The sequence below is a fragment of the Lepidochelys kempii genome, chromosome 4 (assembly GCF_965140265.1).
Source record: "Lepidochelys kempii isolate rLepKem1 chromosome 4, rLepKem1.hap2, whole genome shotgun sequence".
NCBI classification, from domain to species: Eukaryota; Metazoa; Chordata; order Testudines; family Cheloniidae; genus Lepidochelys; species Lepidochelys kempii.
Genome location: NC_133259.1, coordinates 109,538,009 through 109,552,122, shown reverse-complemented (window position 1 = coordinate 109,552,122; position 14,114 = coordinate 109,538,009). Strand labels below are relative to the sequence as shown.

Genomic DNA, 14,114 nt, shown 5'->3' with positions numbered 1-14,114 from the left:
AATAAGTCTGACGCTCCACTGAATGCATCCGATGAAGTGAGCTGTAGCTCACGAAAGCTTATGCTCAAATAAATGTGTTAGTCTCTAAGGTGCCACAAGTACTCCTTTTCTTTTTACAATGGGAGCTGTTTACTGACTATTAACTGAATGGAACTGCACCATTAGTCTGTGTCTGTGAATACAAATGGAACCTGCCAGTACACTAGCTGTCAAAATGTCTGTTTCCCTGAATGAATGTTTGCTTTTATTTAATCCCTTCCTGGGAATGTTATAGTGGTAGCAGGGCCACAGCTTGTTGCCAGCATTCATGGTGCAGGTAGGAAAGGGTTTTGATCTGAGAGCTAAAGTCAGCTGGGGATCATCAGGCAACCAGGCTGAAGTGCTTTCTATACCTATGAGAAAAGTTTGAAAAATGGATATGTTTAATCTATGACCTGGTCACAGTGTTCTAATATGTTAAGGCCTGTTATAAAGAGGATGAGCATTGATTGTTCTCTGTGTCCACTGAAGGCAGCACAAGAAGTAACGGGCTTAATCTGCAGCAAAGGAGATTTAGGTTAGATATTAGGAAAACCTTTCCAACTACAAGGGCAAGTAAGCTCGGGAATAGGCTTTCAAGGAAGGCCATGGAATCCCCATCGCTGGAGGTTTTCAAGAAAATGTAAGACAAACATCTGTCAGGGATGGTCTAGATGTACTTGCTCCTGCCTGAGCTGGACTTGACCTTTATACTTGGCAGAAAGTGTGGGAAACACATAGCTGCCAAGTTTTCTGACGCTCCTTATTGTGACATTTATTTACAAACTTGCATAGAACCATAAACTTCAGCTTCTGGTAAACACTTCCTGCCCCAAGCAGTACTGGGGGTAGGATATGGTGCCCACAAAATTTGGCAGTAGTAGCAGCAAGACGGGTGGCTGGGACAAGGCTGATCTTGGATTTTTTATTCTTGGTTCCCAGTTCCTTATGCAAAGGTCATTATTTTTTTCTAAATGTTCCAGTGACTTCAAAACAGTCTAATGGTCAGAGCAGAAGTATTTTACATCATTTATACATTTGTAAAGGTTTGTATATCATTTTATCCCATGGTGAATATATGTTATAAAATCAAGTCTCATTTATTTTGATGACATTTCTAAAAGCATCAGCTGAGTTTTTTTTGCAACCACCCCCACAACTCTTTTGGGTGAGGATCCCTACAATTACAACACCTTGAAGTTTCAGATTTAAATAGATGAAATTATGACATTTATGATTTTTAAAATCCTATGACCATGAAATTGACCAAAATGGACGGTGAATTTGGAAGGGCCCTATCCATAATCATAGTGCTGCCAAATGCATGAGTATCATGTGAGATGCCTGACATTTGGCAACCATAAAGAGCCTGCCCTGATCACAGGAGAAAAGCAGTTGATTCTCATCCTAGAGCAATTTCCCTTAATTTGGGGATTGTATTTATCCCTTGGATGAAGAGCCTGGGAGTACCAGCATGTAGACTTGGACGTGGTATCTCCCATTTGGCCTGAACTCCTTTAAGCTTTGTTTCTTCTCTTGTCCCCACTCTCTCCTCTGTTCTGTATCCTGTTGCCACAAGATGATGAAAATTGATGCATCACCACATAAAGCTGAGCCCCATGACAACAGTCAACAAAATTGTTGAGTTCACCTTCTATTTTGATCTGCTTTAATCACTGTAGTCCTTTATTCATGCTTGAGAGCACTTAATATTAGTGGGACTATTCGTGTACAACATTGGTGCGAGTAAGGGTTGCATAGTGGTCCTCAGTTTGGAGAAACACCCAGTTGAGTGGATGGTTATCAGAAGTGTATCCAAATGCTTCCCTACCTTTCTCCCTCCTGCTTCCCAATCCCCCGCACACTCTTGATGCCGCATAGAGTCAAGGAGGCACTCCTCTATCCCAGTGTCTGAATAATGCTCCTTTGTGGGGAGGCAGGCTAGACCCTGGATCTCTGGCTAGGTCTGTGCTTCAAAATGTGATAGTGACAAGATGTGGCCCAATGTTGGGTGTTATGGTGTGTTCAGTTTATTGCATCAGATATGTTTTTTCTTTTTGCCATTTCCCACCCCCCCTATAAATCCCACTTGCAAAGTGTTGAGATCAAATGTACATACAGTAAGGCTTAATGGAGCTTTTGGGGATTGTGTCATTGGGTGTATAAGCCCTACATGGGGGAACCAAGGGTTAACGTACAATTCTGTGGCCCAGAAGGCCCTGCCCAGCTGGGCCTGCTCACGATGGAAGTAGCGCTCAAAAGGAAGTGGCCCAGGTCAGTCAGGGCAGACAGAGTAAGGGAGCAATCCTGCACTGGTAGCTTCTGCAGAGAGGCTGCACTACTTGGACCAGACCTTGCTGCTGAGCCGCCAAATGCTCCCGTGGAGATCAGGAATGGTGGGCCATGACTGACAGAGTAAGCCTCCGGATCACTGCCAGGGAGAATCCCCCATTTGATGAGTCCATAAGAAGATTCTGCTGTGACTTTAGAGGGGCAGAGGCCACGATAGGAAGTGATCCAGGGACCAGGCTTAGGGGTGTCCACCCTAGGCTGCATATCTGACCTGCCAGTCACAGGGCCCTAGGTTAGAACCCGGTGGAGCAGGGAGGGCCTGGGTTCCACTATCCCTGGTCCCAGGGGTGGCTCTACCAATTTTGCTGCCCCAAGCAGCCGCCGCCGAATTGCCGCCACCGCAAGAGTGGTGGAGCTGCCGCCAAATTGCTGCAGCACCCGGAAGAGCGGCAGAGCTGCTGCCCAAAAGCTGCCGCAGCGGGAAGAGTGGCGGAGAAGCCGCCAAATTGCCACCGCGGGACACGGACGGCTGCCCCATTCTGAATGCCGCCCCAAGCATCTGCTTGGAAAGCTGGTGCCTGGAGCCGGCCCTGGCTGGCCCCACTGACTCTTGCCACTGGGTGATAACATTGCAGACTCTCACTACTGGGCGATGCTGCTACAGACTCTTGCCACTGGGCCATGCAGTCACAGACTGTCAGGACTGGGAGACACTACTGGGCTCAGACACCGAACTCTCTGACAGGTTGGCTTATTTTTGGTCTTTCTGATATTACATCGCATTCTCTCATTACTTCCGGTCTGTTTAATCTTTATTATAAATTAAAACATATGGCTGATGTGCTGCATTTCTTGATCCTGGACTCATTAGTTACAATGCTTTTATTTCCTTGACCTGAAAAAAAGATACATATTTTTTCCTTTTAAAGGCTGGTTGTCTACATTGTACTGGTTTTCAAATAAGATCTATTCTTATAAACTTGGCTCCATATAAAGAAGTAAACCCACACTCCATAGTTACTGGAACATTACCCCCAAAATTTGTGTATTTAAAAGATCTCTGGGTAACATTTACTGTACATGTATCGTTTCCACAGTAGCAGTATTTCAGCTGTTTCATTGCTACTTTCCAAATTAGATATGTATAAACCAGATGGCAAGTGGTTTGACATTTCAGTTTGATTTATACCAATTGAAATTGACAACCTCATGTCAAAGTATGCTAATCCTTAATTGGAAAGCATATCCCTCTTGGACTACTGAATTTTTTTAGCTTTAATTGAAGAAGACTGCTTGAGAATCTCTGCAGAGATCCTCTGACACTGAGCAGACTAGACAAGCTAGGCAAACAGTGCCTTTCTTTGAAAAGATATTTGGGAAGAAATTGATGTTTCCTTTTTTGAAAAAAAATCGTGTAATATTTCATCCAGCAGCAACACTTTTCCCAGACCCTAAAATAGAAGTAATGGTGCCAAAGACATGCTTTTTAAGTGCAAGTGGTTTGGAGGTTTAGCTTATGCTGACCTCTTGGATTTGCAAAACTAGGCTGGAAATACGGGTGTTAATTTCTCCACAGCAGTGCAATTGAGGTCCTTATGTCGAGAAGATTAGGGGGCTCTGTAAGAGTTACTGCTGCTGCTTGCTTCCTTTCTCTGATTGGCCTGTAGGGAAATGAGACAGAAAGGAAGCAGCAGGGGATACCAGAGAAGAGGACCAGCTGGGATTGGGTCTGTACCCAGTTATCTGGGGATCTGAGAGACAAGCTGGGTTCTGTTCTCAAACATCATCACCAATAATACTAATTCTATAAGCAGAATTTTGTCCTCAGTTACAGCTGAGAAACTCTCATTGCCTTCCATGTAGAGCCATTGGGGGAACAAGAGGGATAATTCATAAAAAGCTTTGAGGGGAAAAAGGTCATTTAGATTTGTGTGTGTGTGTGTGTGTGTGTGTGTTTTATTGGGCGGGGGGGAGATCATGGAAAAAAATGTTGATCCCTGCTTTCCTCCTGTGTGTTTTTTCCCCCCCTTCTCCACCTTATTTATTCTCTTTCCTGTCCCTCTCCCTTTGTCTTCTGTAGCCTAGCTTAGGCAACCAATTCTACATATTTTGCAACACTGCTGTAAGCCTGTCAATAGAAAGGCAGCAAAAATCAATGCCCTAAGTAGCCCAATGCTGGTACAAGTTTGCCAGGTCTCAGAGTGACTGATAAGCCTATGCACTATGCCTGGTTTTTCCAGCAGTGATATTGTAACTGAAAGTCAACACCAGAGACAGAATCTGCATTTTTGATCTCTGCTGTTCTTTTTTTCTCCCTGTTTGTATGCATTTGTCTTATTTTATCTTCTATGAAAGGGGATGGGACTTTAACAGTAGGTCCCGCGCATCTCAGCTAACTCTGTTCTTTTCACCAAAAAGGACATTTATTATCATCTTTAATACCAGCTAAGACTGTCAAACAAGGGGGTATTTCCTTAAAAAAACCTCTACAGGGAAAGGGAACAAGGGTGTCACAGATCTACGGGGTCTACAGCCATTAACCAGTCCTTTTTGGGAGTGACCCCTTTAGTGTGCTGGGCTTCAAGGACCCATACAGTTCCACAGGAGCAGGCCTATGGCCTCAAGGACCCTGAAACTGGGCCTTTGGGCACCAACAGTCCCTGTCTTTCTGTGGCCCCCTGCAGTGAGTCCAGCCAAACCAGACACATGGGAGTCTTGTACTGTACCCCTTCAGGACACAATGCTCTTAGTGAGTATTTGCAGAAACACCAGGCAGCCTGTTCAAAACTAGGTAACAATTTATTAGTTCACCTGGCATGCACAATCTGAAAGTCCTTAGGTCAGCACAGAGATGCAAAGGTTAAGACAGAATTCAGACAGTCCAAAGCCAGGTCAGGGCTCCCTTGAGCCATGCTGCCGATGAGGCCATCTTGGATCTCTTTCATCTATTCTCTTTTTCTTCATCCCAGGTGTGTGTCCTGTTATTTCTGTGCACTCCACTCTTAATCCAGCCACCTGACACCTTTCCCTTTTGTTCCCCAACTGGGGCCTTTTCTTTGCTTCCCTCAGAGGGGTGGGGGGAAATCTTCCTCGTGGCTGTTAGTTGATTTGTGTGAATGTCCCAGCCATTGGAGTTTCCATTGTCTTTCAGGACCTTCTGTTGGTTTCAACCAGTACTTTAAGGACCCATTCATACCAGCCCAGACAGTTATGTGACAGAACATCTTGGGTCCCCTGCTCTGCTCCAAGAGCAGCTTTTATTCATAGCAATACAAAGCATGGAGGGAAATTGAGGCATGCATGGGAATCATAAAAATATTACAAAAATTCCCACTTTGTCACAAAGCGATGTGGTTAAAATGAAAGCCTTATTTAATAGTTTATATTTCAAATGCTTTAACTGTTTTTTTTCTTTTTCTGCATCTTTAATAAAAAGTTAAAATGATGTGTAATGTGTGTTTGCCATGGTGCTAAATAGGCTGAAGTCTCTGTATACCAAACCCTGACTCTTGTTTAAATGTTGTACAAGGACAGGGCCATGTCAATATCTTTGACTCTTTGGGCCCATTTATTCCATCTAAATCATTGGTTCCCAAACTTTTTGGCATCCCGCCCCCTTTTTAATTTTCGCGAAACCCTCATGCCTCCCGCCTCTCCTTTACCATCATCCAACCCCCCATTTTAACAAATTCAATTCGTAACTTAAAATTAAAAATAAACACATAGTTTTTCTTGGCACAAAAATTTAACAACAATGTAATTTAAAATAAGAAATAGCATAAACAAAACAAATTTAATGTGAAGGATGATGCTGCATTTTCTTCACGAGTTGGGAAATCCTAGGTTTGAAAGATGAAAGTGCGCAACGCAAATAATTTTTGACATCCAATCGATTCTTTTGTTTAATTTTTATTATGACTGAACTTGAAAAGCTTTTTTCACAGAGGTACGTCAATGAAAACAGAAGAATAATATGTAGCGCTTCTTCTCCAACTTTCACGTAAATTGGGAAATATTTTATCCAAAATTTCTCCAGGCTTAAGTTTTCGAAAACATCTTTCATACTTGAATCGTATTTCATTTTGAGTGCTTGTTCTTGTTAATTAATTGCCAGAAATATTGCATCAACATTGAACAGATTACGTGCTAATTTATGAACAGGGTTGCTGGAAAAGTTGTCTGGAAAATAGTGAAAGAATTTGTCAGCAAGGCAGTCCAGATGAAACACAATTTTGTTCTTTGCATCCTCTTTACAAATTCTTGGAAACTTTCATTTTCAGCAAGTGATGAAATGTTGGAAAAGACAAAAAGTTAGTGTCTGAGCTTGCATTCGATGTTTCCAAAGCTTGATTTTTTCCTTAAATGCTTTGATGGCATCGTGGTGCGCTATAGAGTTTGCAGTGTTGTTTCCTTGCAGCTTCAAATTGAGAGATTGTTCAAAGATTCGAAAATGTCCACCAGGTATGCCAGTGAAAGTTGAAACGTTTGGTCCGTAAACGCATGATATAACTCTTCTTTTTTCTGTTGCTTGAGGAAAATTTTCACTTCATCTTTCAGTTAGAATAATCTCGAAGGCATGTTCCCTTTGGAAAGCCATCGTACCTCCATGTGAAACAAAATAATTTTATGATCCACTCCCAAATCAGTGCAAAGAACTGCAAAAAATCTCGAATTAAAAGTGCTGTTCACAAAATTGACAACTTTGATGGCCAAATTCAACAAGTCACATAGGTCATCTGAAAGGGTTTTAGCAGCCAACGCTTGTCTGTGTATGACACAGTGAGTTGTGGTTACAGCTGGATTTTTTTCTTTTACTGATGTCGCAAATCCAGAACAAGAGCCAAGCATCACTGGAGCATCATCTGTTCATACACCAACAAGTTTTTCCCAGGAAAGTCCATTTTCTTCAAAAAAAAAAAAAAGTTGGAAACTGTTTTCATAACATCAGAAGCCTTTGATATGGTCGTCAATTCCTTCGAAAAAAGCAGTTCTTCTTTCACAGTTCCATCATTATCGAATCGAATGTAGACGAGCAACTGACAGCATTGTGCTACATCAGTGGTATCTTAGAGACTAACGCCACAAGTACTCCTTGTCTTTTTGTGAATACAGACTAACAAGGCTGCTACTCTGAAATCAGTGGTATCGTTGCACTGAATTGCGGAAAAAGGAGAAACTTTCACTGCCTCCACAACTTGAAGTTTTAGATCTTTTGCCATGTCATCGATGCGATGTTTCATGGAATTGTCAGAAAGCGAAATTTCCAATATTTTTTTCTTGCTTTCGGCACCAAGCACAATATCAGTTGCTTTCAACAACCAAGGCTCCACAAGAGTTTCTCCTGTTATGTCCGCTTTCTTGGCTTTAGCGATGAGCAATGACAGTTCATAAGATGCTTCTACCACTTTGGCTGAGGCTTGATGAAAAGCTCCAGTAGTGTCCAGCTTCATGCGTTTTAAATTTTGAAGTTTAGCAGCAAAAATCTCTTTTGGTTTCTCTTTCAAAGCGCTGTGGTTCTTTGTCAAGTGTCGCTCAAGATGACTAGGTCTCAAGGCATCATTGCTGAGAACTGTATGGCATACTACACATTGAGGATGATCGATTCCGTTTTTTTCCATGATGGTGAAACCATACATAATGTAGTCTTCATTGTACTTCCTTTTCTTAATCACAGCCAGAATATACTAATACAGAAAAATCTATATAAATAATTTTCCTGATTTGTGAATAGTAACGGACGCAAGTTAATTTGAGTTATTATGAATGTTTATTTACTACTACTACTATTACATGCGGATGCGTGCTGCCCTATATATACCCCACCACCAGTCTGGCAACTAGCCGGGCTTATGCGGTGAGTGGTGGAGGTAACCACTCCCACGATAGAACAATCTTGAACACTCTCGCGAGCAAGCTAGGAAGTTTTAAGAAGTTCCATTGCTTTCTACATCGTTCTTCGGCCTCCCCACCAACCGAAACAGCACTCCTACACGTCGAAAAGCAAAATATTGTTTACACACACACACACACACACACTCGCATTTCATGGTATGAAATTTGAAAACACTGCAGTTATATACTTTTATAGTTGTATTTTTATTATTATTGTACTTTGTTATACCTTTATTCTTGTCTACTTATATTCATAACCAAAAATGAGAAGACTGTTAATACTTTATTGTAGTTAAATAATATAGGCCTGTAATGGACAATTTTATGAATAGTTATTATTATGTACACAGAATATGTATAATTTATTGTCTGTTGGTCTATTAAATAAATAATTTTTTATGCTGATAATTTTTTTTTCCATTAAATTCTGTGTAAATTTCACAGCCTCGCGCCCCCCCCCCCCCCCGGAATTTCTTCACCCCCTGCCAGGGGGGCGCACCCCCCAGTTTGGGAACCGATGATCTAAATTAATACCGCATCTCCTCTCACCCCTTTTCCAGTAGAGAGGGATGTTTTTTCTAAAAAAAGAGAGAAAGTGGGGAACCTCTCCAACCCCCCCGTTCCAAAGCTACATTTTTCAGTGTGAAACAAAAAAAAATTGTTTTAAAATTCTTTGAAAAATTTCAACATAGCAGCTTTGTACAAAAATGTAAATTTTGGTTTAAAAGGCATTTACTGTGCAAATAAAGTTTTAAGGGACACATTTTGATGGGCTCTACTGCTGACAATTTCCACAGACGCAGCTGGTCAGATGGTCTTTGAGATGGTGTGGTTGCCTGTTGAGGAACCTGGGAGGACCTATCTCTGTCTCTCTGTCATCTGTCTGAGAGTCTCTCTCTCTGTGGAGTCCCTCCCTCCCTGTGGAGTTTGGCTCCAGACAGTTCTCTGTCTCTGTTTTTTGTGGTGATATCTCTGTAGGTTCTTTCTGGGTGTTGTGGCTGCTGGCTTGTAAGTGTTCCCAGTTTCTTTTGGATCATGTGTCCCTTCTATGACATGGTGCCACTGCACCCCTCACGACACCTTAAGTCTATTCCTTCTCACATCTCTCTAATGGCTGGATTTTTATAGGAGTGCCTGTCTCCAAAGCCAGTAGGTCCTTGGCTGACTTGTTGTATCCTAGTGCCTGTTTTCTCTTATTATTAGACATCTCCTTTTCACAGTCTCTCCATCCTTTTGGCTGCAGCAAGTCTCCCCTCATTGGGAACAGGGTTATGGTCCTTTGTCCCATCAGTGACTACTCTGGCATCCCTGTGATGGGCTATTCCTGTGTGCCAAAAATGCTAAAAAGGAGTCTGAACTAGAAAAAACAGCCTTGTGTAACAGTCTTTCAGCTGTTTCCACCTTACCATTACTCTTTAGGTATGTTCGAGAGGAGACCCAAACTCCCATTTGTGTGCAAATTCCTTGCATTCTTCTGTGGCAAATTGGGCTCCATTGTTCGTGAATACAGTGTCCAGAATACCATATTTCACAAAAAATTGGCCCTCAGTTTGCCAATCACTGACTTGCTTCTTGTATCAGTCAGGGCATTGACTTCCCAGAAATTTGAATAGTAGTCCACTGTAATCAAGTGCCACTTTTCATTGAAGGTAAATAAGTCTGCTTCTACCTTTTTCCCATGGCTGGGTGGGCAGCTCAAGTGGTAAGAGTCTCTTTCTGCTGGTGGTTATCACAGAACTGGCAGGTGTCACACCCTTTCATTAAGGAATGGAGATGTGTATTCATTCCTGACCAGTAAACACACTCTTGAGTCCGTCTAAGACAGCTGTCAGTGCCCAAGGGCATGTATTTTTTGCATGTTCTCCTTTTGTAATGAGGTGGGGACAACAGCTCTATGTGCTCAAATGATGGTTCCATTCTGCTCACTTGCCTCCTCTTTAATTTGGAAGTATGATTTTGCTCCTATCAGTACTTGGCTTTTGTCTTCTGGACACAGAATGACACTAGCAGGGTGGCATTGCCCAGGGTACAATCTGGACCAATGAACAACTGTGTCCCTTCAGTTCTCCAACCGGGGGTGCCCTTTACACTGCTTTTTTATGAGAGCTACCACTCCTGATCTGCTCACATACAGCCTCCAGCATGTAAGTCACTCCCAGTTGTACTGTATGAGTGGTATGGCCAGCCACTCATGAATTACTCTGCAGAGTAACACCAGCAAATTCCCAGTTCCAGACTTTCCCCCAGAAATGTGTGTGTTGTACTGCCCAGCACCCTCCTGGACAATGCAAGTTCATATAAAGTTTGTCATTTTCTTACTAGAAAATGATATGCACAAATCCTGTTATCTCAAATGGAGTTTTCCAAACACTTCAATCCAAACACACTGTTGTAGATAAAACAATAGAACACATTTATTAACTACCACAGATAGATTTTAAGTGACTACAAGTGATGCACAAAAGTCAGAATTGGTTACAAGAAAGTAAATACAAGTAATGCATCTAAATGCAACTAATACATAATTTAACAAGCTGAGTGAATTCAAAGCAAAGGTCTCTCTCACCACATATTTGAGCAGTCTTACTAACTGATACTTTTTCAGTCAGGATCCCTCCCCAGGCTAATGATGCTTCCTTTGTCCTTCAAGTGTTGCTGATGCCATGAGTAGAGATGAAGGGAAAGATGATTTGGGGCCTTTGTTCTCCCTTCTTACATTTTATTTTTTTCTCTTCTTTGAGAATCATCTGCAACTGAGGTTCAGGAGACAGAAGGTCTGTGTGGATGGGAACCCCCAGCTGTTTCTTTGTCAAAATGTAAATCTTTGCCAATACCCTTTTCCCTGACAAGGAATGGCCATTTGCTGATGCTGGGTATATATGCCCTGCTCAGGGTGTCAGCTAACATTAATAGTCATCTTGGACAATATCTGATCTCTTCACGGTAGCGCTGGAGGTGTATCAACATGAACTTCAAGTTCTTTGTAGCATTAAGAGGGGTCTGTGCCATGATTGTCTCTATGGGTTTGTAGTCTAATTGCACTATTACTGGGTGGCCATAGGTATACTAATGGAATTGGAATAAGGGAAGGAGGAGGATCCTGGGAACTACAGGCCAGTCATCCTCACCTCAGTCCCTGGAAAAATCATGGAGCAGGTCCTCAAGGAATCAATCCTGAAGCACTTACACGAGAGGAAAGTGATCAGGAACAGTCAGCATGGATTCACCAAGGGAAGGTCATGCCTGACTAATCTAATCACCTTCTATGATGAGATTACTGGTTCTGTGGATGAAGGGAAAGCAGTGGATGTATTGTTTCTTGACTTTAGCAAAGCTTTTGACACGGTCTCCCACAGTATTCTTGTCAGCAAGTTAAAGAAGTATGGGCTGGATGAATGCACTATAAGGTGGGTAGAAAGTTGGCTAGATTGTCGGGCTCAATGGGTAGTTATCAATGGCTCCATGTCTAGATGGCAGCCAGTATCAAGTGGAGTGCCCCAAGGGTCGGTCCTGGGGCCAGTTTTGTTCAATATCTTCATAAATGATCTGGAGGATGGTGTGGATTGCACTCTCAGCAAATTTGCGGATGATACTAAACTAGGAGGAGTGGTAGATACGGTGGCAGGTAGGGATAGGATACAGAGGGACCTAGACAAATTGGAGGATTGGTCCAAAAGAAATCTGATGAGGTTCAACAAGGATAAGTGCAGGGTCCTGCACCTAGGACGGAAGAATCCCATGCACCGCTACAGACTAGGGACCAAATGGCTATGCAGCAGTTCTGTGGAAAAGGACCTAGGGGTTACAGTGGACAAGAAGCTGGATATGAGTCAACAGTGTGCCCTTGTTGCCAAGAAGGCCAATGGCATTTTGGGATGTATAAGTAGGGGCATAGCCAGCAGATCGAGGGACGTGATCGTTCCCCTCTATTCGACATTGGTGAGGCCTCATCTGGAGTACTGTGTCCAGTTTTGGGCCCCATACTACAAGAAGAGTGGAAAAATTGGAGAGAGTCCAGCGAAGGGCAACAAAAATGATTAGGGGTCTGGAACACATGACTTATGAGGAGAGGCTGAGCGAACTGGGATTGTTTAGTCTGCAGAAGAGAAGAATGAGGGGGGATTTGATAGCTGCTTTCAACTACCTGAGAAGTGGTTCCAGAGAGGATGGTTCTAGACTATTCTCAGTGGTAGAAGAGGACAGGACAAGGAGTAATGGTCTCAAGTTGCAGTGGGGGAGGTTTAGGTTGGATATTAGGAAAAACTTTTTCACTAGGAGGGTGGTGAAACACTGGAATGCGTTACCTAGGGAGGTGGTAGAATCTCCTTCCCTAGAAGTTTTTAAGGTCAGGCTTGACAAAGCCCTGGCTGGGATGATTTAATTGGGGATTGGTCCTGCTTTGAGCAGGGGGTTGGACTAGATGACCTCCTGAGGTCCCTTCCAACCCTGATATTCTATGATTCTATGAATTGCTTCATTCTAAATACCATAGCCAGAAGCTCCTTCTCTGTTTGGACCAGTGTCATATGAAGGAATTTAAATTTCACCACTTTTGGACAAGCATGTTCTGTGTCCCTGCCGTTGGCCCCAGGGCTGGAGGAACTGTTAGCTCCCTCCATAGCCCCAGGGTCAGAGGAGCTTGTTTTCCCTGATGTGGCCCTGGGGCTGGAGGAGGTCACTCTCCCTGCTCTGGTCCCGGGGCCAGAGGAGTTCTGTGCCCCTGCAACTGGGGGAGGGCTGTGCCCCTGCTTGTCCCCCCTCGTACATGGTCCTGGTTTGGACATATCTCTGTTCAGTCTCTGACTTGGCTCTCCTGGCATAAACTGCAAGAGAGCTACACCCAGTCCTTTCTTGATGCATCACAGTGGAGTGTCACTGACTCTCCTGCCTGGTATTACATCAGGACAGGGACATCTGTTATCCTTTGTATCAGTGTGTCAAATGCTTGCTGTTGGCAACCTGCCTAGTCCCACTCAACATCCTGCCTTGTGAGCTGACATATGGGTTCTGCTGCTGCAGCCAGGTGTGGACAAAATTTACTCAGCAAATGTATCATTCCTGTGAAGTGCTGTAGCCCTTTCATCCCTGTCAGAACTGGCAGGTCTCTGGCTGACTTGATCTTGTAGGAATCTGCTTTCAGTCCTTCTGCTGTGAGTAGATGCCTAATATATTTCACCTCAGGCTATTTGAATTGCATTTTGTCTGGGCTGAGTTTTATGTTCTTGGCCCTGCATTGCTTTAGAAAAGCTTGTAGTTCTCTGTCATGGTCTCTGTCAGCTTCTGTATCATTGCTCCCTTCACATACAATAAGGATATCATCTGGAATTATTTTCTCCACAGGCAGTCCTTCCAGTGCTTGGCTTGAGTCTTCTCTGGTGCTGGGCTTATGCTCATCGGCATGAACAGTCATCTGTAGCAACCAAATGATGTGGCAAAGGCCCTCAGCATGCTGGACTCTTTATCCAGATGTATGTACCAAAACCTGTTCCTCACATCACAGACCATAAACATTCTGGCTTTGGAGAGTTCTGACAAAATGTCATCAGTTGTGGGCAGTGGATAGGACTTTTTTAAATGCCCAATTTAATGGCTTTGTGTCTATTTAGATGGCTTCTTTACCACCACCAAGCTGCTTACCCAGGCTAAACTGGTCTCTAAAGGTGTAATGATACCTCTGCCTGCAGACTTTCGAGCTCCTTATGTACTGGATTACATATTTCCACTGGAATTTTGCTTTGTGATAAGCACGTGTTCCACTGTGGGGTCTACTTCTGGTTGCAGCTTTCCTTCAAGGAACCTGTCACCTTTGAAAACAACCCTATATGATTTTAACATGGTCTCCATTGTCCACAGGACTCCCCCTTTTGCTTTTTTCATTGCAGCTATAAAACTCTGATGCTGCTCCAATCAGA

The 14,114-nt window shown here is 43.1% G+C and overlaps 1 protein-coding gene across 1 annotated transcript; it reads right to left on the bottom strand.

Annotated features, from left to right (window-relative positions):
* Nucleotides 1-6,103: 6,103 nt before the first annotated feature.
* On the bottom strand, nucleotides 6,104-13,612 carry FAM200B (family with sequence similarity 200 member B). The gene is given in 5 exon segments (XM_073343204.1): nucleotides 6,104-6,742; nucleotides 6,745-7,230; nucleotides 7,233-7,383; nucleotides 7,465-7,994; nucleotides 13,508-13,612. Coding segments are annotated over 5 exon segments (1,911 nt in total).
* Nucleotides 13,613-14,114: the final 502 nt, after the last annotated feature.